The 22,880-nt window shown below is 41.8% G+C and overlaps 6 protein-coding genes across 13 annotated transcripts in view; 4 read left to right on the top strand and 2 right to left on the bottom strand.

The window, feature by feature from the left end:
- Window positions 1-1,378: 1,378 nt before the first annotated feature.
- LOC105693514 (regulator of G-protein signaling 9) lies at window positions 1,379-14,236 on the top strand. Of its 8 annotated transcripts, none has more exons than XR_003150216.2 (16): window positions 1,379-2,035; window positions 2,713-2,933; window positions 3,013-3,244; window positions 3,783-3,892; window positions 3,966-4,082; window positions 4,191-4,262; window positions 4,346-4,540; window positions 4,647-4,822; window positions 4,905-4,978; window positions 5,062-5,191; window positions 5,278-5,499; window positions 5,558-5,812; window positions 6,056-6,115; window positions 7,069-8,028; window positions 8,190-8,300; window positions 8,766-14,236. XR_003150216.2 is itself a non-coding variant. In XM_048649015.1 (16 exons), exons 3-16 carry the CDS (start codon window positions 2,862-2,864, stop codon window positions 8,248-8,250), a joined length of 2,736 nt encoding a protein of 911 aa, XP_048504972.1. In that variant the 5' UTR covers window positions 1,379-1,831; window positions 1,918-2,035; window positions 2,713-2,861; the 3' UTR covers window positions 8,251-14,236. The 8 variants fall into 8 exon arrangements, 7 of the variants coding, with proteins under 7 accessions (XP_048504972.1, XP_025602074.2, XP_025602073.2 ...); XM_048649015.1 differs by having other exon boundaries at window positions 1,379-1,831; window positions 1,918-2,035; window positions 8,190-14,236; XM_025746289.2 differs by having other exon boundaries at window positions 1,379-1,831; window positions 1,936-2,035; window positions 8,190-14,236.
- A 504-nt stretch (window positions 14,237-14,740) lies between these two features.
- On the top strand, window positions 14,741-16,885 carry LOC105693526. Its single transcript, XM_012413526.3, has 6 exons — window positions 14,741-14,967; window positions 15,308-15,493; window positions 15,576-15,720; window positions 15,837-15,998; window positions 16,085-16,210; window positions 16,510-16,885. The coding sequence occupies exons 1-6, from the start codon at window positions 14,835-14,837 to the stop codon at window positions 16,658-16,660; spliced, it is 903 nt and encodes a 300-aa protein (XP_012268949.1). The 5' UTR covers window positions 14,741-14,834; the 3' UTR covers window positions 16,661-16,885.
- A 164-nt stretch (window positions 16,886-17,049) lies between these two features.
- Window positions 17,050-18,779, bottom strand: LOC105693525 (ELMO domain-containing protein 2). Its single transcript, XM_012413525.3, has one exon. It carries the CDS (start codon window positions 18,630-18,632, stop codon window positions 17,634-17,636), a length of 999 nt encoding a protein of 332 aa, XP_012268948.2. The 5' UTR covers window positions 18,633-18,779; the 3' UTR covers window positions 17,050-17,633.
- A 178-nt stretch (window positions 18,780-18,957) lies between these two features.
- Window positions 18,958-20,399, bottom strand: LOC105693323. Its single transcript, XM_048649043.1, has 2 exons — window positions 19,671-20,399; window positions 18,958-19,596 (listed from the first exon to the last, which is right to left on the bottom strand). Exons 1-2 carry the CDS (start codon window positions 20,251-20,253, stop codon window positions 18,986-18,988), a joined length of 1,194 nt encoding a protein of 397 aa, XP_048505000.1. The 5' UTR covers window positions 20,254-20,399; the 3' UTR covers window positions 18,958-18,985.
- Window positions 20,400-20,542: 143 nt separating this feature from the next.
- Window positions 20,543-22,376, top strand: LOC105693341 (signal peptidase complex catalytic subunit SEC11A). Its single transcript, XM_012413184.3, has 4 exons — window positions 20,543-20,711; window positions 20,833-20,942; window positions 21,098-21,247; window positions 21,331-22,376. The coding sequence occupies exons 1-4, from the start codon at window positions 20,664-20,666 to the stop codon at window positions 21,563-21,565; spliced, it is 543 nt and encodes a 180-aa protein (XP_012268607.1). The 5' UTR covers window positions 20,543-20,663; the 3' UTR covers window positions 21,566-22,376.
- A 279-nt stretch (window positions 22,377-22,655) lies between these two features.
- The window catches only part of LOC105693462 (origin recognition complex subunit 2), a 61,569-nt gene continuing 61,344 nt past the window's right edge, over window positions 22,656-22,880 (top strand). Inside the window, 1 exon segment of the mRNA XM_048649012.1 lies at window positions 22,656-22,856. Within this exon segment, the coding sequence (XP_048504969.1) occupies window positions 22,787-22,856 (70 nt within the window). The 5' untranslated portion in view covers window positions 22,656-22,786.

Genomic DNA, 22,880 nt, shown 5'->3' on the forward strand with positions numbered 1-22,880 from the left:
CAGGAAGTAATCGTCCGATCGAGAGTTGTTCCCGTACCCGTCGACGATCGGAAGAGTGTCTCGAATTCGTTCGTTCATTTCTTTCCAGAATAATCCGACTCCGTGTACATCCGACATTTTTGTGCAGCTCGAGACGTTTCAGTCCGCGCCGTTCCAACGCTAAAGACCATTGAAATTGGTCGCTTCAATTTTATTCGAGGTCAGTTGGCAGCGAGTTTTTAGGATCGCGGCTGCTTGACCTCCTCAATTGGCAGGAATTAGTACTATTTAGGCTACTCGTGCTCCCCTTTAATCTTATTCGCGCACGCACGAGGACACGCGGGCTTGTACATATTTCCGTACGTATACAGTGTCCCGGAGATTGAAAAAAACTTGTGCCGAAAATAAAAATCAGCCACCACGTACATCGCGATCGTGATTGATACATCCTCTCGAAACATCGGACATGGATTATGTTCATTCTCCCTAAGTTCGTAACTCGAGCGATTTACCGATTTGGAAAAAAATCGGTAAATCGTGTGAAATCCGGTCATTTTCTAGCGCTTTAATTTTCATTTCAATACTTTGTTTGTCTACCCGAATTCCTTCGAAGTAGACCGGAAAGAGTTCTTCGGCAAAAAGTGTACAATACTCCTATCGTCCGTATACTCGTACAGTACACCCTGTAACCGTTGAGAGATCAATACCGATGGTTTGGCATTAATCTATCCGAAGCACGGTATCTCCTTGTTCGAGTTCACGCACGATTCCCGTAACTGCGGAAGCTGCGGGGAAGGGGGTGGGGGGGGGGGGGGGGCAGGTACAATACACACGACGCACTTTCGTCTAAAAATCGCAACGCGAGAGATATCGTTGTTCCTCCGTCACGTATCTGCACGGGAATCGCGCGCGTTGCGGAGTCCAACGTACGCGGGGGGGAGGGATAGGACGGGACGAGCGGCTCGGTTAAAAGAACGTTTTTCATCACATCGGGGTACGGATAAGAGTCGTGCGAAGGAGGCGCGTCATCACCTCTGGTTTGCTTACGTTGGTTTGCCCTCCCCCGGTGCGCCCCCCCTCCCCCCCCCCCCCGCCCCCGCGATGATTATCCCCGCGGCCTCGTGGCTGGAAGGTTGCAGCATCACATGGCGCGTCGAAAGCTGGTGGGATTCTGCGAGGCGAGGGAGGCTCCGAGGCGTACGCGGTCGTTTACGTGAGCCGCAGCTGATCAATAAGTCTCGGTGTCCGGAAATCCGGAGGCGCGGGCAGCCCCTGGCTGCGCGGTGCGGCGAAAGCAGCCCCGTGGACGAGGGGAGGGAGATGAGGGAAAGGAAGTAGACGTAGCGTATGGCGATGGGCGGGAGGGGGGGCGGCGGGGGGAGGGGGAGCGGCGGGGGATGGAGAACGAGGAGGCGAAGGAGTAGATCGGTAGCGCGCAAGCTCTGGAGGTCGGGGAACCTCCCGAAGCTGAGAAGAGAGCTTTCGCCACCGAAAAGCCCCGATTAGCCCCGAACAACATCGACCAGTGACGTGTGGAGGCGATCAACGTCGTCGGATGCTCGCCGACGACATGTCTCTGGGTCCGACTGCCCGCATCGCGAAATTCTAGCCCGACCTATACCTACCTACCTACCTACCTACCTACCTACGGAGCTTTTCTCCGAGAGGCGGACCGGCCACCCTTCAAGGAACGCGTCGCGTCGCGAGGGCGAGAAACCTCCTCCCCGAAACTATCGCGGAATTAAAAAGTGTCGCACGGCTAACGGATCGCCGTTAGAACGCGCAGGGTGGAGTTTAACGGAGTTTGACGTTGTGCACGGTTTGCTGCTGGTGGTGTCATAGCGCGCGCAGGGTTCGTATAACCGTGGTGCGCGCTTATGCGTGCGTCTGTCAATTTTACTTGGTTGATTTGAGAAAAATATGATCTCTACGGCGTAGTCCTTTATCATCGAGTAGACAGACGGTGGCTCTGCAGATTAGATCGCGTGGGCCGGCAGGCCCCATGTCCTGATCGTCCGAATTGTGCCGATGAAGCTTCACCGCCTTCACTTTTCAAGTGAGTATCCTTCCGAGACCCCTTACATTCTTTCCTTCCTCGCTCGCGTTCGGGGTGCAGTCGACTCGATCGCGTCGAATTAAGGAGAGAAGAAACGTTGCCTGAACATTTTCGGGGTGATTGGAAAATAAACGAAGCCCCAAATCTCGATTTCGACGGGGGCACGGACGTAGAGGGAACTCGCGCGGAGGAAGAAAGATATGGCTGCTGCGCGAGAGGAGAAGAAAAACCGAATTTTCCCTCGGTCTAGAATTTTTCAACCGCGATATCGGGGAAAGTAATCGCCCGGTCGCGGTTCGTTTTTCCGGTGACCTTTGCCCCCCCCCAAGGAAATCCGAATCATACGCGTTCCTGCCCCGCGTACGGAAACAGCGCTGTGTTTTGATCGAACGGCTGCCTTCCACCCCCACCAGATTCACCTGAACTCATCCACTCGAGGTCGGTTTAATAATCGCCGCCTCTCAGCGATCACGCGGACCGCGACGCGACATGAACACACATACACTCACGCTGTTTTCACAGCTCCTCGTTCGGCGATAAATAAAGTCCGGGACATGCTTCCCCGACACTTGGTATCCCCGGTACAAAGTCGTTGGAAAAACGAGGAACAAAGTCATCCCTCGTAGATACCGCGCTGTCGATATACAACAGGTTATCGTTCGATCTTACATTTCCAGTGAGCGTGCGGGGGTGACTGGAGTGATGGGATGGGGCCAGAGCCCCATGGAGTTCGGGTAGACCCGTCTCCGGCCCAGCTCCCCAGCCTCCTCCGCAGTCGTTATCTTCACTGGCCCTGCTCGCGACGCAGAGGGTCCCCTCGAACGCGATGGAGGTCGCCGCTGCTCACCAACAGAAGGAGAAGGACCCGCACGTTCACAGGCCCTGTGCCTTTGACAAGGTATGACGCGCGTCCGCTAGTGAGACGGGGACCGCGCGTAGACGTTTCATGACCGCGTGCCTTACGACGATGCTTTCAGATGGAGGGGCTGGTGCGGGAGATGCAAGACCCTGAGAGAGGGGTGCCCGTGCGCAGCCAGAAGCAATTCCTCACCTCGATCCCGTCGGCGTTCATGGGTGAGTGTCGTCGTTACCTTCGACGAGGCGTAAGCGTAACCGGCCATCAGAGCCAGGACACTACAGGATGCCTGCGTGTTGCAGGTTACGACCTCGTCGAGTGGCTAATGGACCGTCTCGCCATCGAGGAATCAGGTACGAAACCATGTCGAAACGCTAGGAAGTAGATGGCTGAACACCTACGCTTCTTGTGTCGCCTAAGAACTGCCGATCGAAATATTGTGGGCACGTTTTTTCTAATCGCTGGCTGACCTCTTCGTCGCATCGCCTGATCGCCTTGTGTCTCTTCTTCAGCTTCGCCCCCCCCCACCCTTCCCCCTCGCCCCCCCGCAGATACGAGTGCCCCGACGGAACTGATCTCGTTTCGACGAAATCGTTTTGCTCGTTTTGTTTTTTCTCTCTTCTTCATCTCCGCGTACATCGCTCTCTCGTCGTTCGCTTCACTTTCGTTAAATCCGAGCGATATTAACACGATAACGCTTTATAATTTCAGCGTCAACTCTTTAGCCACGAGCGAGATAATATAATTGTATACTTTAACGTTCGAACGATCGCGATAACGGAGATCGTTGTAGTGGCATACGTATGCCTGCGCATATTAACTGAGCTGTCAATCGGTGGTGATGGAAAATATAATTATCCAAGATATGAAAGTATATTGTTATGTTGACAGTAGAGGCGGTCCATATTGCTAATCAACTTTGCCAGTACGGTTACTTCTTCCCGGTGAACGACTCCAAGACTCTTACTGTGAAGGACGATAGCTCTCTCTATAGATTTCAGGTGGGTGTTACCGACGATTCCCCGCACTCCGCAGGTTTTTGACCAAAAAAAATTTTCTCTCTCTGACTCGCAGACGCCGTACTACTGGCCCTGGCAGCACAGAACACCCGATAACGTAGAGTATGCGATTTATCTGGATAAACGCACACGCAGAAATAAGCAACGCCACGCCCTCGAGGATTACGAAATTGTACGTATATTATATCATTCGAATCTGTGTATCCGGCAACACGCCTGGTGAATTTCATCGTTCATTTCTTCGCATTTCCGACTCACCGTCGAATTTGGAAAAACTTAGGAGGCACTGAACAGCCTGCGAAGGAATCTACAAAACAAATGGGACATAATACAGCAACAGGCTGAAGAACAGGTGAGACCCTTCAGTCTGATCCGCGATCGACGACCGCGTGAAAAAACGAATTCTTATTTCCCCCCCTCCCCCCCGCCCCGCAGGTACGTCTTTCCAAGGAACGGAAAAAGGGGGACAAGATAGTGAGCGATTCCCAGGAAAGAGCTTTCTGGAGGGTCTACCGCCCCCCACCCGGATGTCTGAGCAGTCTAGAAGTGGTGCCTGTGCCGACGCGCGGCCGTCCCGGCGCCCCACGTCCACCCCCGAGAAAACGCACCCTCGCCGATTTGCAACGCGAGGTACACGACGCGCGCGTGACGCGAATCGGGTCACTTCTTAGGATCGACGAAACACCCCCGCCCCGCCCCCCGAAAAACTGATCCACTCGCAATTTTTTTCCAACAGGTAGAACTGCTACGCAACAGTTTGACGCGCACGAGAATAAAGATGTCGACGGCGATCGAGAACCTGAAAACGCACTTCGAAACCTACACGGAGTACGATCCGATGATCGTTCAGCCGCAGCCCTCCAATCCCTGGATCACGGACGATCAACTATTCTGGCAACTGAACAGCCCCCTGTTAGTAACGGAACGGTCGATCGACGGCTAATTATCTCGATTGACTCAATCGCGACGATAACGTCTTTTTTTTCATTCGCAGAGTCGAAGTGCCGACGGAAAAACGCGTCAAGAGATGGGCTCTGTCGATGGAGGAGGTCATGTCCGATCCGACCGGTAAGCTCGATCGGTTCGTCAGACGAGCGCGAATCGTTCGCAATCGCAGCGGCAACTTGAACCTTTGTTTTTTATCGCAACAGGTTTACTGGAATTCACGAATTACCTGAGAAAGGAATACAGCCACGAAAACATTCGATTCTGGATGGCGGTTAAGGACCTTAGACGAAGTTTTCAAGGGCAAATAAACGCGAAAGTGAACGAAATTTTCGAGTGAGTTACCGAGCGACTATTCATCCCTAGTTTTTATTCGTCAAACTCATCGAGGTGAAATCTGTACGATCCTCGACGAATTGCAGGGAATTTCTCGCGCCCGGTGCGCCCTGCGAGATAAACATTGACGGTAAAACTATGGAAAAAGTTCAGCAAGAAATGAAGAACCCGACGAGATTCACCTTCGACGCGGCCGCCGAGCACGTCTACACCCTGCTGCTGAAGAAGGACTGCTATCCGAGGTTCATTCGTTCGGAGCACTACCGAAATCTTCTGGCGGCGGGGGTGCAACCCTTGCAAAAAAAGAGGTAAGATCGTCAATGGCGACTCGTCGTACCCGTCTACCTCGCCCTTAAATCCCCGCAGATTTTTCGGGTTCGGTGGCCAGGCGAAAAAGAAGACCTCCTCGACGACGGCCCCCGCTCCGGGCAGCCTCCAACAGCAGCACCAGCAACAGCAAACGAGCATAGGAGGCGTCGGTGGAGGTCGGCGACGGGGAAGCGACAGAAGTCTATCCGGATCCGCCCACGAACTCGCTGTCTGCGGCGTCAGAGACATTTCATCCGCCAACAGAGTTCCGCACTCGCACAGCCAGTCGAATCTCACCGATATACCTTACAGGTAGATATAGCGCCGATTTCTAGATATATATATATATTGTTCTTCACTTCCGATCGCTAGCTAGCCAACTTCCGCAACGTGTAACACGTCCGTCGACGATATCCCGCGATCGGGACGTCGCCCCGTTTTGCCCCGCAGACTTTTCGACAAAGTCCGCTACTGGAGTATATAGAATATTATTTTCATTTTCACGATTTAATACGAGTGCATACGGCGGCTCGATTGACGGTTGGGTATTTTCAGAGGAGATCTGCCTTGTCTCGTAAAGATCCCAGCCAGGCCTAGCCCTGCACATGATTTTCAGTAAGTCCCTGGCAATATCGTCATGCTTTGTCGTAACTTTTTGTCGTACGTATTTTACGCTGTAGACGCGGACTGCGGTGTTCGGGGGTCGCTCAATTTACGAATATTTCGAAATTATTTTTACGAATGATACAGCCACATGCGCAGCGCAGATTTGTAATGTCGTCATCGCTACAGTCCGCGGCTGCATTTCTCCTCAATTTAATTAGTCATTATATTATACTTACGATAAACTTCTATATTATATCTTTGTCATGCTGTTGTATATCGTGTTCGACTATCAGATTATTATAACGTATCCACATTCATTCGTTTTCACATCCGTCATCCACGTTTCAACCATAAACTTGGGATTGCTCGTGTGTATTACGGTATACAGCGATTTTAATATACTTTCTATTATTCGATCCACCTTTTTACTGTATCTGTGCTAATACTCACTCGCTGTTTTCTTATATATATATCTATATAGATACATCATCTCATAGGAATTATGTTACAATGCGATATACTATATTCTCCTTGCACCTCTCACGTCAATTTATCTGTCGTAAATTTTGTTGCTACATTGTAACGAGCACCATGAATATTATAATCCCGTAACCGTATCGACAGGCCCATTGTATCGCCGCTTTGAGCGGAACAATATCAAATAATAGATAAACGAGACAGAAATAATTCCAAACCATAGCCACGTCGTAGGTGAGGTATACGGTGGTCGTACCGCAAGTGCCGAAAAATCAAAGCTAATAACTTCCCGCCGATAATATACATATATGATATATATAAATACAATTAGTCGAGAACAAGAGAGAAATAAAAAAGATGAATTGACGGTGCATGACTCTGGCCGCATAATGAACGGAGTGACATGTTACGGTATTTTACAGAAAATATATTCGCCAATCGATTATCCTAAAACGGTAAACGTACAATAAAGTTCGTGTTGTCAGGGATGCTGGGGTGTCCGGGACGACGGTTGTTCGCCCCATAGACGACGTTTGCCCGTGGGACGCGGCGCCGGGTCCGAGTTCGGAATCCCTCGGAGACGCCGGAACGTCGTCGACTCTGCAGACGCAGGCAAGCTTCGGGGGTACCGAAGGTCACTCTTCGGACTCTAACGTGGTTACGGTCTATCCCCACGAGCTGAGAGCCTCGCGAAAAAATTCGTCGCAGTTGGACTCCGGCAGTTCGTCGTCGGACATAAGCGTGGCGATCGTCGAGGCTACGGAGAGATTGCGCAAGTCCTGCGGATTGCAGCAGGCCGGTGCCGGAGGATCGGTCGACCGTGGAGGTAATCCGACGATAACCCGCAACTTTTCGGTCGGTTCCACCGGGGGACGCGTAAAATTCTCGGACACGAGTCGCCCCTCCGTATCGTCGAACGATTACTTCTCGCCCCAGAGATCGTTCGACCTCTCGCACCACGTCGCGGCCGACGCGAGGAACGATAAGGTGACGACAAGCGCCGCTGACGAGTCGTCGAAGGACGTCGAGAGTACAAACGAAAAATTGAACACGGAGAAACTTTCGAGCGATCCGCAAACCTCGCAGAGGAGGCCCTCGGTAATGGCGCCTCTGATAAGCATAAGCGCGATCGTAGGCGATATCGCCGACGAGTCGGCCGATCTCGTGAAAATCGGTGCAGAGGAACTGGAGGAGTGTGACGAAGACGCGGAGGAGGTAACGGAGCCTGAGAAGGCTCGGGATCGGCAAACTGCAGGGGTCGCAAAGGCGGACGCGACGCCCGGTAAAATCGAATCGGGCGACGATCCGGAACTCGCGGAAGAAGCTCAAGTCGTTCCTGTCTGGGAACCGGACACCCAGAACGAGGGAACGGCTGTGGAAACTGTCGCCACGCCCCCGGATCAGCAAGACAATAATGATAACGAAGTGTGCCCATGGGAAGATGAGTAAGTTCAAAGTATGATAAAAATATAAATCTGATATCGGGAGTACGGTGTAGTCGATGATCGTTACGATAGACCGATACGTATACATATATGAATAACTTTCACCCTCCGATGATGAATTGAAACACACTACGTGACTTTTGCTAATTTCTATGTTCCAGAGAAAATTGTAGAGTGGATGCGACCTATGTGAAAACCTATTCGACACTAGGTTATCTGTAATCTGGCATTCGAATAGCGTACCTATATAATCTTACGGATCTAACTTTGAGGTTCGTTGATAATCCGTAATATATCTTCACACCCGACATACATAAGCTCAAGTGCCCACGATATGAGGTGTTGTATAGGTGCCGGATCTTTTATAACGCCACATTATAGATTTTCAACGCTATCGGAGGATATTTACTTTCGATAATTCCCATTCGAAATGCACAGAAGCACAAATATCACCGAACCACGTTGCGAAACGTCACTCTTTTTTTTATTTTAGTTTTTTGTTCTATCATTTCTCTTAGTCCACATCACGCACGAGATGCGCACGAGGTATATTGCACCCGTTATAATATTACATTCGTTAAACTCGAGTCAAATTCGTTAATTTATCACTTATTCAACACGCATTATATATACTTATAGGTATAAAAACATACGCCTGTATAATTGAAGATATTATAAAAAAAAAAACCAAAATACTTATCACATCGCCAGCTGTATCATAAATGTATTTCTTCTAGCAGGTTGACGATAGTTTGTTGTTAGAATGAATTTTCGGCGATGGCTGCGACGTCAAGCGATACAAAATTTACCACGATTATAACATACGTTATTGTCAAAAGCCAAAGAAACCTAGTGAAATTAGAAAAAAAAACAATAAAAGAAAAATAAAAACTAAATAAATACCTCGTTCAAATTTTAATCATATAAGCTATACATGGTCTCGGGGGTGTGAAATGAATGAAAAATAAAGTAAAATGAAAAAGAACAAAAAAACATAAAATAAAAACCCACGCAATATAATTATATTTACTACTGCGCTGCAGGGTATGAAGATGAGAGGGAAATTAACCAAAAAAAAAAAAAAAGAAAAAAAAGAAGAAGAAATCTAATCAACATATACGCTAATAGTTTCAGAGAATAATTTGACGTATAATCAAACGACTATTATTGTCAACTATATCTTAACGTGTACGCTAATTATCATATCTCGTCATAACTATTCTATACATTTGGTGAATTAAAGTTATGAATATTTTTAATTATACTTTCGCTAACGGGGGTAGTATACATATATATGCAGATTATAGTGGACATATATAGAGTGAGTTCCATCTCACGTGAGGAGAAAACCAAAAAAAAAAAAAAAAGAAAAAGAAGAAACTAAATGAATTCGGGGGGGAAATCAAGTAGAAAGAGAAGAGAAGATTAATAAAACTATAGGCGACCGTACGAAGATACTTGCGGACTCCGACGCATTGAATATTTTAATGCTCCCAGGGCTAATTGTAATACGTACTATTATACATATATATATTTAATACATAATATGTATATAGATACCTATACGGTCGCGCGTATAAGGGTAATATATTATCGTATATCGCTGCCTATATCGTTGTTACATTATTTTTACCATTATTGAAATAATGATTGTTATTATTATTGAATCGTTTATCGTAGCTGTTATCATTATTATTGCGAAGGTGCGCTCCGTGGGTGCCTGTCAATTTTGAGCCCTATGACCTCCCCTTCGGATCGCGCAATTCCCTCCCTCGTATACATGGTATATATTATATATATGTATAGTCATATATCTTATCTCATAATTGTCGTAGAACGCAATATCTACTATATAAAAAATAATATCGCGACAAATCGGCTACGGTTCGCGGAATAGTGAGAAGAATCTAATGATTTTTTTCAATTCTTCATTTATACACATGTTGTTGTTCCTTAATTTTTCGCTGTCCTTTTGGTGATTGGAACAATTTTCATTCAATCGATCTTCGAACATTCCATAATTTTGTAATCTGTATAATCGATTGCTTCGAGAACTTATACATAGCTAATGTGATTCGGTGCTTCGTTGCAACGATCGTATATTTATTGACGATTTATGTATAATTTTTATACTATACATACCTATGTCGATTGTCTGTTCCGTGACCTGCGAACAAACGAACGAACGAAATGAATTAAAACAAAAATACCGATAATCAAAAAATGAAAAAAAAACAAAAACAAAAAGAACAAATCGTCGCTGCAGTTCTGCCTGTTATTATTAGCCTGTACCAGATGTGTAATACGCAAATTCTAATGACTAATCAGCTGTACGCTACTTACTATAATTATGTATCGATGAACTGTACGGCCTAGTGAGGCCCTTTTAGGCATCGCTATACGGCGTAACTTATTCTTCAATGTTAATGTTCGGACTAATGTTACATTATATTACTATACATTGTGTCTCTCGATAATCGATATAGTCGCATCCTCGTTAACTATACCTACCCTATATACGAACATGATATATATATATATAGGTATATTTATATATAAATATACATAATAATCAATACTTGTATACCGTATACACCTATATTCTATGCAATTATTAGAAATTTATATCGCGATCCAGCTGGGATGCGAGATCAATATTCCAGGTATTTTATCTATGTATACTATCGTTATCTCTGTACGGTATTCTACATTGACATACTATAATTACGCTAGCCTATATATGTGAACACGAGTCATAGCGCATCGCGGCTTTCCGTGTCGTACGTGTCGTACGTGTCATACGCGTACGTACACGCATACGTACGCGTACGTGCGTAGAATATAAAATTTCTAATATTTTCAACGAAAATCAGAGTCTATATGATAGATAATATTGTTGATATTGTTATCGTTTCGCTATTATTATCATCATCGACGTCATCGTCATCGTCATTATTATATTAGTGTCATAATTGCTGCATCGAATACGTGTCGTAATGAGCCGAATTTATAGGGCGTCGCGTAGTTATAGAGAAAACTGTCATACTCTCGTCTTTGACGTATCTGTTGTGAAATAATTATTTAAGTATAACTATTATCGGGTTTCCTGGACCTGCGACTGCCCCAGAGCCTGGAGCCCTCATATATACGCGCATCGGGATTTCGTAAATTCCAAAATTGGAAGCTTCAACCCCCGCATCACGAATCATTATGCTTATTTTTATCCTTGATCTTATTGTCACTCTTATTATCTCCGTTATATCGTCATTGTTATTATCATCAATGACGCGCGGCACCGCTCGTCCCGCTTACCGCCATGGGGTATACGAGGGGAATGGAAATCAGCAATTGACAATATTGAATTTTGCATAGGCATTTATTAGTTAATATTTATTCCCTGTTACCGCGATGAAAATATGTCATTTAGCTGTGCAACAGATCAACGCGTAAATATATATACGTATTCTACGTACGATGGAGAACAGCAATCGCGATTTTTTTAAGCTTGATGCGCTACACATTGATTTTACTCATTTGTTAATTTCTTTCCTTTTCGGTCTGTCAAAATGTCCCTATATAATTATACTTTACCAATTACTATATCGGGCTGGTATTGTTTTTATATCAATTTGCGTATCGCACGAAAAACTAAGTTATAATATTTTTCATCGGAATAATGTCAAATACGCCTTTTTCGGAAATTTATTTTCTCATCTCGCACGCAATTAACACGCGTTCTATACATATTAATTGTCTCCATTACCGGTATATGTATATTATACGTGTATTACCGCATCATATCCTGGACACTTGAGATTTCATTATGACGTAAGAAAAAGAAAGAAGAAAAAAAAAAAAACCAATAATCGGCCGTATGTACTCTTAACTCGGAGCTCAATATATTAGAATTATTTGAAGATACATCTCTCGTAAAATGATCCACGATCGCGGCCATGATAAATAAAAAAAAAAAAAAAACAATAAAAATCAAATAATTACATAACGTACTATAGCGACCAAGTATATAAATATACTAAAAACCTAACTGCAGGTACATAGATAATGATATATACATAAAAACCTATGTATTAACGTCGGGCAAAGTTCACATAATATTATACATGTATATGTATACCTATAATTCGTATAATATTTTACCATTACCAAGGCATGTACCCATATTTATCGTTAGAGGTGAATTTTCTATAGAGTTATATAAAATGTATCGCAGTCAGCTGTTGCTCTGATTATATCCTCGAAATTATCGTGTGATCCGATATTTGGCGCGGGGGTGGGTGTTTAGGGAACGGACAAGGGGGGGAGGGACAACTCATATAGATATATACCGGCGGAACTGCGAGTTATATGAATATCATTGGAACAATGAACTGCTGCAGTTGAATCGCGCGATGAAAATTAATTAGGAGCTGATCGCGGATAAATAACGAATCAAACACACCTATATACGAGCAGCTTCGACAAAGAGATACATTGAGCATCTGACAAGCTGCCACAAATAATGAATGTCCAAGAATTTCTATATGATTATGACAATTATCAAATGAATGATAAAACGCAAGGCCTAATGAATTTCTGATGCTGAATCTTCAAATAGTGATACACTGCAAGTATTGTTGCTGTGGTTGTAGTAGTCGTTATTATTTTCCATTGCTGTTATAATTACTATTTTTACCATTGTTGTTCCTATTGTTACTATTTATTGTTTTTATTATTATTATCACCATCATCATCGACATCATTATAATCATTATTTCCATTATTTTCAACGCCATCGTGAAAATTATGATAGATCACGTACCTATACATACATCCAATTTGATGAATCGGAGAACGTCGCGTTTGTGTACACGGTTGGGCATTTATATGACCAGGGTAATGAACTTGATCTCTTTCAAGTAGATTAGCATATTTTTCATCTTGGACCTCGGGTCAACAGGTGTGGAAACAGGGGCTGTGCGACTGAAATAACATAGGCAAGGATTCGATGCAAATGTTGGCTGAATGAGAATGGCTTCAATTTTAAATGCCGGAATCAGCTTTTTTTCATTTTCGAAATGTTTGTAACTACGCCGAAAGTGACCATCAAAAGTTTCGGACATTAGAGTTTTTTAGATAAATGCCCACCCTGTGACACATAGCATGTAAAATGAATAACCTGTACTTGAATAGAAGATGATGTTCCAATGCGAATGGAATATGTATAAATGTGTATGTGAAACAACAGGTTCGAAAACTGTTTGCGTATTTTTCTCTGAATTTCTTTCATTTTCACCGAGGACTGCAGTGTTATCTAGTATAAATATAGTAAATGCACACGACGAAAGAGATGCGAGGAAAAATGAAAAAGTAATTATTAAATAAATAAGAATAATACCGGCACAATAAGCAGCAGCAAGTGAATTATTTGTTAAGATGACAACTAACAATAAGTTCGGTTACTTAACCCTGCCATCTGAGCATTGATCGCATCAAAATTCTCAGAGACACAATCAACTGTTTGAATAATTGTACCGAAAATCGATGTATAGGTATGTTTTAATATTACGTAGATTATAACTATGATTCGGATCTGCAAAATAAAAATGAAATCACGGACAAATTTCTCATGCTTGTTAGTGGAAACGAAGAAAAAAATTATTAAAAAATAATAGAAAAATGAAACAAATTAGTTAAAAGTAAAATAGAAAGAAAAAAAAAAAAACTAAGAATAAAATAATATAATATAGATAAATACCGAAAGCAAACCAAAATGAAAAAAGTCAGCAATGATTTTGGATACATAAAATATTGTAACGATATGGGCTTACTATATAAGAATGTTACGTACATGCATACAAATATAAGCACTTATGTATACATATACATACATTATTACCTATAAAGTATACGTTAAGTCGTGTTATAACCATCGATACCGTATGCCGTATCGACCTATGGACGTTGAGTAGTTGTGTATAGATGTAGCATAATCTTTGTTACACTTCATGATACGCATATAGGTATATAATTACATATATATGTATATATACACGCCTGTATAAACATGTATATAGGTGTGCTAGTTCGGAGCAGGTGCAATTCGGGCACTGTTTAGTTAATTAGTTAAATAATGCTACGTTAATGTTAAAATTCGACAATGATTATATTATACGTACGAGGAATGAATAAATAATAATGTTACTAGCTATAGGAAGGTGTTTCAATGCAGGAATATATTTTCCCAATTCGGACAACCTGCGAACCTTATTACATTTTTATTATTCTTTGCGAAATCATCGACATTCAGTCTATACATACCATCATCAGGAAAAGGTAAACCATCCTCCTTGCAGTTAAGGATTAAAATCATGTCCAAAACGATGGTTCATCTTCCCTCTTGTGGAGTTTCGAATCGGATTCACCATTTTGTAACCACCATTTTAGAAATCGAGAATGTGATCTCGAATTGCCAATCGTTGATCCAGAAAACAATCGAGACCGAGTCGTTTTTCAGCTTTTCTCATTTCCTACAATTCCTTCTATAAGCCCTTTTACGTATTGGCACCACTTTAGCACCCCATTAATCTCTGATATGACACTCAACTCAGCTTCATTTCAAGTTACCATATTTTGCCGCGTGATGACGTTTCCCCCCAAATTCGTCGCTTTTAGAATCGAATTAATCCACGCGGCGCGAATGCGCGATCACCGAATGTCAGCTGCAGTGACGTGTTGCAGTTGCGTCCCGGCGAAGATAACAGCTTGCAGCTATCCGAATTCAGACCAAATATTCTACCTTATACGCGATGTTGCGATTAATGTGGTTCCTACCAATTCTCTTACTTTTCTCAGGATGTCCAGCGTCTCCACTCGAAACCGTTAGCGACGATGATCTTATGAATCTGATTAGAACCGAAAAATATGTCATCGTATATTTTAGTAAGTTATCACACGTTGTCAAATTTTCCTGTAAATTTATAAGGTCGAATTGTAACAATCAGGGGGCTAGTTCTTAAAAATATACGTAACAAAATTGAAAATATTGCTGTGAGTTCGATTTCCGGTTGCAGAAAGTATGGTTTTTCAGAAAAACAGTATTTCATCATAATATGGAATAATACATTTGAGATCTATTCACATCAATACCCCAATTATTTGCCATTTGACTCCATCGACGTTTCACCTGGCAATGCCATCAATTCTTGTTAGAATCATAAGCGGACCTAACCTCGAGCATGACTTGTTACTGAAAGTTTATTCACTAAATTTTCGTTTACAGCAAAAAAGGACTGTGAGCAATGTGACGCTATTGAGAATGAACTCGTACATTTGCGAGAAGATTTGGTTGATTCTCTAGGTGCCTGGGTCGTCAAAGCATTGAACAGTCAAATGGTGCGTCTCTACAGCCCGAACAAGGAACCTGCACTAATATTCTTCAGACAAGGCATACCATTGCTTTATGATGGTAAATAATTGACTATACTAGCTAACAAGAATCATTTGTCAATCCAGGATATCATACATTTGATCTTGCTTCCATTTAACAGGGTTGGCTAAATTCGATGATGAAAAACTGTTGCAAACATTTACGGATAATAAAGAGCCAGTCGTCAAAGAACTCACAGATGATACATTTGAACATTTGACACAAGCCAGCAGCGGTGCTACCACGGGAGATTGGCTCATTATGTTGTAAGTGGCTATTCCACATTATGGATTAATTCAGTTATGATTCATTGAGTTCAAAATTGAGAAACCCTATCAAGCGTCTTCAGTCTTTCTATAATGTTTTTTTGTCCATGGCACAGTTATAGTACAGATTGTGTAGACTGTCAGAGGATGGGTGCCTTGTGGGAAGCGGTAGGAGCGGAGCTGAAGCAGAAGATGAATGTAGCTCGTGTAAACAAACAAACAACTGGCGCCTCAACTGGTAGAAGATTTAATGTGTTCGATGTTCCCTCATTTATCCTGTGAGTCCCCATTCAGAAGATTTTCAATTTTAGTCTTTTGTATTTTATACCCTGAAATGATAATGACTTTCCACCCAAATTCTCAGTTTCAGGCAAGGTAAAATGTACCGCTACCAGATCCCCAAGTATGACGTCAAGTCGTTTGTTTCATTCGCTAAAGACTGGTGGAAAAATGCTCACGGAGAAAAGGTTCCTGTGCCACAGAGTCCCTTGTAAGTATCTGTTACTCAACACTCATCATTTTGCGTCATGGTAGAAAAACGACAGACTTGGTAAATTTAAATTTATTTCCAAAGTTGCACCATTTATTATTGCACCAAAGAAATCGGACACATAATCTCAATCTCTTGGAAAATGATGTTTTTTCAATTAACCGATCTTATTCATTATTATTTCCCTGTGGAATGACTTGATTGCATAGTTAGGCACCAACAGTTTTTACAGTAATTTCTTCATTCTTTTTGTACTCATTCCGATCAAAGATTATATCGAGGTCTATATTTAATTTCAGTGACGACTTCACACTTCTGATTGCCAACTTCCTGCGCGAAAATCCATGGGTAATGAAGCTTGGCAGCATAACAATAGGTGTGTTGGTTATTGTCTCAGTTGCATCAAAACTCAGACGCAAGTCTGAAGCTCCTTTGAAGAAGGAAAAGTAATTGATGGATCCTTTTTTGTATCAGAATGTATGTATGTATGTATGTATGTATATACTTTTAAATATAACATGAAAAAGTTAAGATTATCATTACTAAAAAACTGTATTGAAGAGTTAGTGCCCGATAATCGTTAATTATACGACCATGAATCTGACGATATGGATATTTTCTAATGCCAAACTATAATTTTTCTACGTGTGCTGCAATAAATATTTTATTCGTAAATTACTATCTTATTTTATTAACACCCAGATATCTATATCCTTTAGACATTCTGTCCTTCCATTCGTGAGCCATAACTCATTTAACTCTTTGTTGTGTGTTAATTAGAAATACTTTGTGGATCGACTAATCCGTTAATGAACACAAATAATTGAAGAACTTATTCCTAATGATCAGCAGATGCAGGCAAATATATTTTCGCGTTGGCAAGCACCTAATTGCATTTTATCCATATGGATTTACATATTTATCTCAACAATTCATCCAGCCGTCTTTGTACCTCACCATTATCTTGTGGATCAGCTGGTTTATCAGTAATATTAGATCTATAAATAAATTCGGTGTTATTTACACTTCTATTTCTGTATGAAAAAAATCTATTTTCACTTTTCAAGTATTAATTCACAATTCTTGCACACTGACTTTTGTAAGATATGATCAAGTACAACTCCAGATTGAACTGAATATGAAGGCACCGAATTTGTTTGTGGACCTAATGCATAAAAGTCTTACATCAAGATTCAGGATTTTGTCATAGGTATTAAAGAAATTTAAACTTAATGCAGGTAAATGAAATATCAATGAGCCTAGCCCAGCGTGTGTGAAAAAGCATTACGAATTCACTAATGATCATGAGATGAGAATCTGTGCAATATAGATCATATGAAATGGCTTGGTCCGTTCAATTAGCCAGGAATCTTCTCCCAAAAAACAATCTAGTTTAGAAAATTATTTTCATTAGATTGCCTTTTCAAACATTGTCGACCGATATATTTATCCTAAAGATAGTTTTTGGATTGCTAAGGGCAATTCTTATGCTATTTTCAAATTTTTCTTGAATGGATGAAAATTCCATCATATTACTAGGCTTTGACTCTATCCAGAATCTATCAAATTCGTATATAAGATAGCAATAGAATTGGTGGAAAACTCGTATTGTTGGTAGCGTTTTTGAGACATTAAATATGTGAGTTTTTGCTGAGCCATCTCGCAACAGCCTTAATGCCATACTGGTTAAATTGATTCCAACGATAGCAAAGGCGTAGCCATAACGAGGGTGCGAAGAATGCGACAAGACATGTTTTGCTGCACTGGGGTACTCCTCTGCGAAATAAACAAGATTCTCTAGTCCTAGAACTCCCATCCCGCGGAAGTCAGTCTTTGGATCATCACCTTGAAACCCTATATCTTTCCATTGCTTGGTGACTCGGCCTTCAAGACTTTCTTGAGGCATCAACAAGTTCCATAACTTCAGAAGCAGCATCTCATGCTCAGAATTATCGGCATCATAGGGCGTCTTTCTTATTTCTTCAGCTTGAACACACAGTTGACGGTATCCCCAAATTAACTCAACACATTTGCCAAAAGATCTTGCAAAATCTGGATGGGCTATAGGATTGATTTTTTTAGTCACCAATACAGTTCTGATTGCTTCTTCAAGTATGCTACGCTCAGTTTTGTTTGTTATTTCACGTCTGTCGCTAAGAGTGTCCAAGTGAGAGACGAGAGATTTTATGTCCATATTTCTTGACTGTCGAAGGCTACCTTCGACGGCAATTATTCTTCGGGCACCTGTCGGCTCTCCATAGCAAATTCGTTGAAGTTCACACATTTGAGTCGTCCGGTGTAGAAACCATTTAATCAAAGGGCGAAAGTACCAGTATACCAGGGACCAGATATAATGATACATTTTTTTCGGGTTCGACGCGAGCTTTATTACCTCACGCACGACGTCTCGGTTCAATATCATCACAGATAATTCCGACTTTTATTTAACTGTATGCATCTTTGGCAAATTGCTCGGATATTCATGTGAAGTATCGATTAACATAAAAACCTAACCTACTACTGGCAAGAAAATGACACCGCGACAGAGTGGATACAGGACGAAAACAGTAACTAGGGTCGTAAGTGATACCATGGATACGATACGCAAGTCGTTGCCACGCGCAAGTGCAGCGAGGGATACGAATCACGTCGAATGGAACGGTGGTGTTTAAATTCAATTGTATGTAGGTGCGACATACTTTGCGTATCTGCTGTTTTTAATATACACAGGACATTAGGCATCAGAAAATTACATAAGCGAACTTAGAAGTAGTCTTAAGGATTCCCTTGCGTCGTTGACAAAGTAAAATTCGAAGAGTCCCATTTGACTGAGAGAGGATTAGACGATCCCGCATCCGGAATTTTCTGATCAAAATCATTGTTCATCCAATTGGTGGTACCGGGTTTACTATACATTAAACAGTCGGTGTCCTCAACCTTAAATTTCGCCCCAAACATTTCGGGCGTCATATTCACCTCGGCGTCAACTTTGCACATACTCAACGATGGACCTCTGAACATTGATGTCGTGTACGATGCTTTTTCAGATAAGATCGATGATTTATAGGGGACGTTTCTTGGACTAACATCTGATTTATCAGCGTCACCTCCGCATCGGTCATCATTGTACCACTGCGACGCTATTTGCTTCAGAGGCTGTAGAAAGTTTGCATTTTGCTTAATCTTCTCCAATTCTTCGTCACACAATCGTTCGACCTCCATCAGCTTCTGGTGATACGTATTCACCGCAAGTTGTCGACGCATGTTGAACCTTTTCTCGGCTTGCGCTAAAGCTAGAGCATCCTGGTACTTGGCGAGCCTCTTTTCATACTCTAATATCGTCAATTCGCTCAGAGCTTGTTCCGGATTAACGTCAAGAATTTCACCTACAGAATAAAACGTAAACGCTATAAATTTAACGAAAAGACTCCACATATGTGTTTTAATAATAAATTATCACCAGGAAAATTGAAGCAGCTAAATGTTAGGCCATCTATGCGTTCGGAGAGAGGAGATTCAGCTGCGTAAGCCTCAGCAGCCGCACGCGCTGCTGCGGTTGCCTCCTCCAGAGCGAAGAGATCTTTTTTTTCTTGGAGAGTTTGGAATTCGTCGCGTTCCTTGCGCAAGAGAGAAACCTCTTTATCCAATTCTTCTCGTAATGAGATGATAACTTCGTTGAGTGCGGATATCCGTTCTTGTAGAAATCTACTTTTCTCGGATGTTTTCATAGAGCGAGGAGTTGCCTCGACAATTGACGCATTAGTAGCCAAATCTGTAAAATCTTCAGGTTCTTCGATCACCTCGGATAATTTTTCGTATTTTTCTTCCTCATTTTGCAGATCGCTCTGTAATCCCGGAAAATTTGGGAAGTTAATATCCAGTTCCTTCGGAGTTTCTGAATCGTTGCAACACTCGCCCGTTGATGCTGATTCATTGACTCTCGCGACACATGTTTCGGAATTTTGATTTAAATCTTCGTGGAAAGATTCATCTGAGCTAGTATCCGTTGTACTGCCCAGTGATGACGGAAGTTCGTTATCCATTTAAAATTGTTTTACTAATAACAGCGGCCTTGCAAATGATTTTTTATCATTTAGTATTCACAATTAGAGCCGAAAAAACCTTTGAAAAATTAGGTGTATATTTTTTGTAAAAAAAATTGGCCGTCATCGCAATTATTTTCTCAAGGATAACTCGGTCAGCGCGCGACAGCGCTTTCAGACTTTTGAAATTGGGATACATCGAAATTCCCGCTTCGTTTTATGTTTTCCGTTTACGGAATTCTGTAGTGTTCCGCGTTTGATGTTTCAGCCAACGCCGCGGCTTCGAGTAATCGAATGACGTGGTGTAGTGGACTGGTAGGTAGTTGACTCCGTGGTTTGCCGGTTGTGTCCACCTGAAATTATTAAACAGGTTATCGAATCGTCATTAGAAATAATAAATTTTGGTCAAAATGTTACAAAGCGTGTTCGACGATGTGAGGCGGATGAATAAACGTCAGGTAAAATCTTACGCCTATCAAAATCTTTAAAGAATTGACGTCGTATCGGCGACTGACATATGGATGTGACCACCAGCGACCTGTATCACCTATACTTCATGCTATTCGAATTGTTCCACAGTTTCTCTATCAAGTGCTAAGTTTTGGCATGATTGTCTCTTCGGCTCTAATGATTTGGAAGGGGCTTATGGTCGTCACAGGAAGCGAGAGTCCGATAGTTGTGGTTCTGAGGTTTGTATGGACCTAACCTGTTCCAATCCAACCTGACTAATTGTCATGACATACGCACGTTCATTACGTAGAGCTTGCCGAAAAGTTCAGATCCTTGACAGAAATATAAGTTTATATACAATAAGGCGTGAAAAGATATTTCTTTCTTATTGCAGTGGAAGTATGGAACCAGCATTTCATAGGGGAGATCTCTTGTTTTTGACAAACTATCAGGATGAACCAGTACGCGTTGGAGAAATTGTTGTGTTCAAAGTCGAGGGCCGTGACATTCCTATCGTTCACAGAGTGCTCAAGTTGCATGAAAAGTGAGATATGATCACCATTATCCAAATGAAAATGACCACGAGATATTATAGCAAACTTGGTTGTTATGTTTTCATCTTTCTAGGGGAGACAAGAACAACACTGTAAAATTCTTGACGAAAGGGGATAATAATTCTGTGGATGACAGAGGCTTGTACGCACCAGGACAGCTGTGGCTTACGCATAAAGACGTTGTAGGTAGAGCTAGAGGTTTTCTACCATATGTCGGAATGGTTACTATATATATGAATGAGTACCCTAAATTTAAGTACGCAGTCTTAGCTTGCCTTGGATTGTATGTACTAGTACACAGAGAATGAGACTAGCAATTAGGATTATTTATACATGGACTGTCGTATATATTACAATCAAGTGATACAACAGCTATTATTTACCACAACATAGAGTTGCAGACAGCAACAGACAGGAAGAGAATGAGAGCTTGAGCAATTGTGAGAGAAAACTTCACACAACCTCAATCAAACAAAAAAATTTGTTTAATCTTTAATCCGTAAGAACTCCCGTTGATCTTAATCAACAACCGATTATTTATTTCTCATTATTCACGTGAGATCTTTCTTTCTCCGATAGTCAAGTATTATGAAGAATAGAAATTTTCAAGGTGACAAATTTGTTACTTTTTCATCTATTAATGCAAGTGTTGTAAGATGTTTCAATATTCGCCAATTTGGAAAAATGAGGGTACTCCTCTTTGAAAGTTCGAATTGACTGCAGAAAATCAAGTAATCAAACTAATGCTGTCCCTGCGGTATTGCAATCCAGGGTTTACGAATCATCAATTTTAATATGTTCACCTTTCATCTTGGATGGGTTGATAAATTTTTTTAATGCAATAGTTGAAATTATGAAACTGTGATTTTCAAAAAGTAAAAGCCATGATGATTATCTGTTAGTATTGCAAAACTGTAGATTCAGTTGTTGGTTGAGAACTCATAACTGTACGGTACTCGCATTCTCAATCTCAACGTCATTATCTGCATCACGAAAATAGGCACGTTGACTGAGTCAACAATAAATGGGTAATATCAAAATCAATAATGTAAATACATGAATACTTTCATTCTTGAATGTTAACCATCCATTTTTAGAGTAAAATTTAACGTAACTGAGTATTTGTTTTTTGAATACATCCTACTTTCTACTACAGAAAATTGTTGACGAATATTTTTCCTTCTAATGCTTTATATATTCCTTTAATTATTATTATTTTGTTATGATTATTATTAAAATAATTGTGTAATAAAGTAATAATAATTTTTATCTGAAAAAGATGATGTCTAGCCCAATCCATAGAAACTCGTGAGATTTATTTATTCATGCACAGGTTAATCTACAACACCTGCGATCTCAAAATTCCAAAAAAGTTCAGTCAACGGTTAGCGTGTTGTCCTGCGTCTTTCGAATGTCAATGACGTCAAACTGTCGAATATTGGACCGTTCCCACTGATGTATAGCATTCATACACATTTAGTGCCGGTTTGGTTGAATGTGAGTGTTGATTGTGCAGTAAAGAGTCAGTGATGGCTGAGTGCAATGAACAATTACGTCGTTCATCCCGCGTGAAAACGCCTGCAAGATATAAAAATGAAGGTAAAACGAATCACGATTGCGTAG

The sequence above is a fragment of the Athalia rosae genome, chromosome 1 (genome assembly GCF_917208135.1).
Source record: "Athalia rosae chromosome 1, iyAthRosa1.1, whole genome shotgun sequence".
In the NCBI taxonomy this organism is placed as follows: domain Eukaryota; kingdom Metazoa; phylum Arthropoda; class Insecta; order Hymenoptera; family Athaliidae; genus Athalia; species Athalia rosae.

What these genes read in the sequence shown, in the direction of transcription:
- LOC105693525 (XM_012413525.3), bottom strand. Translation starts at nt 18,632, where the DNA reads ATGATATTGAACCGAGACGTCGTGCGTGAGGTAATAAAGCTCGCGTCG.
- LOC105693341 (XM_012413184.3), top strand. Translation starts at nt 20,664, where the DNA reads ATGTTACAAAGCGTGTTCGACGATGTGAGGCGGATGAATAAACGTCAG. An exon ending in GGCGGATGAATAAACGTCAG is followed by an intron (nt 20,712 to 20,832) that starts GTAAAATCTTAC and finishes ATTGTTCCACAG; the next exon opens with TTTCTCTATCAAGTGCTAAG. An exon ending in CCGATAGTTGTGGTTCTGAG is followed by an intron (nt 20,943 to 21,097) that starts GTTTGTATGGAC and finishes TTCTTATTGCAG; the next exon opens with TGGAAGTATGGAACCAGCAT.
- LOC105693526 (XM_012413526.3), top strand. Translation starts at nt 14,835, where the DNA reads ATGTTGCGATTAATGTGGTTCCTACCAATTCTCTTACTTTTCTCAGGA. An exon ending in GGAGATTGGCTCATTATGTT is followed by an intron (nt 15,721 to 15,836) that starts GTAAGTGGCTAT and finishes TCCATGGCACAG; the next exon opens with TTATAGTACAGATTGTGTAG. An exon ending in CCTGTGCCACAGAGTCCCTT is followed by an intron (nt 16,211 to 16,509) that starts GTAAGTATCTGT and finishes ATTTAATTTCAG; the next exon opens with TGACGACTTCACACTTCTGA.
- LOC105693514 (XM_025746288.2), top strand. Translation starts at nt 2,862, where the DNA reads ATGGAGGTCGCCGCTGCTCACCAACAGAAGGAGAAGGACCCGCACGTT. An exon ending in GGCCCTGTGCCTTTGACAAG is followed by an intron (nt 2,934 to 3,012) that starts GTATGACGCGCG and finishes CGATGCTTTCAG; the next exon opens with ATGGAGGGGCTGGTGCGGGA. An exon ending in CAACCCTTGCAAAAAAAGAG is followed by an intron (nt 5,500 to 5,557) that starts GTAAGATCGTCA and finishes AAATCCCCGCAG; the next exon opens with ATTTTTCGGGTTCGGTGGCC.
- LOC105693323 (XM_048649043.1), bottom strand. Translation starts at nt 20,253, where the DNA reads ATGGATAACGAACTTCCGTCATCACTGGGCAGTACAACGGATACTAGC. An exon ending in TAGCTGCTTCAATTTTCCTG is followed by an intron (nt 19,597 to 19,670) that starts GTGATAATTTAT and finishes TTTATTCTGTAG; the next exon opens with GTGAAATTCTTGACGTTAAT.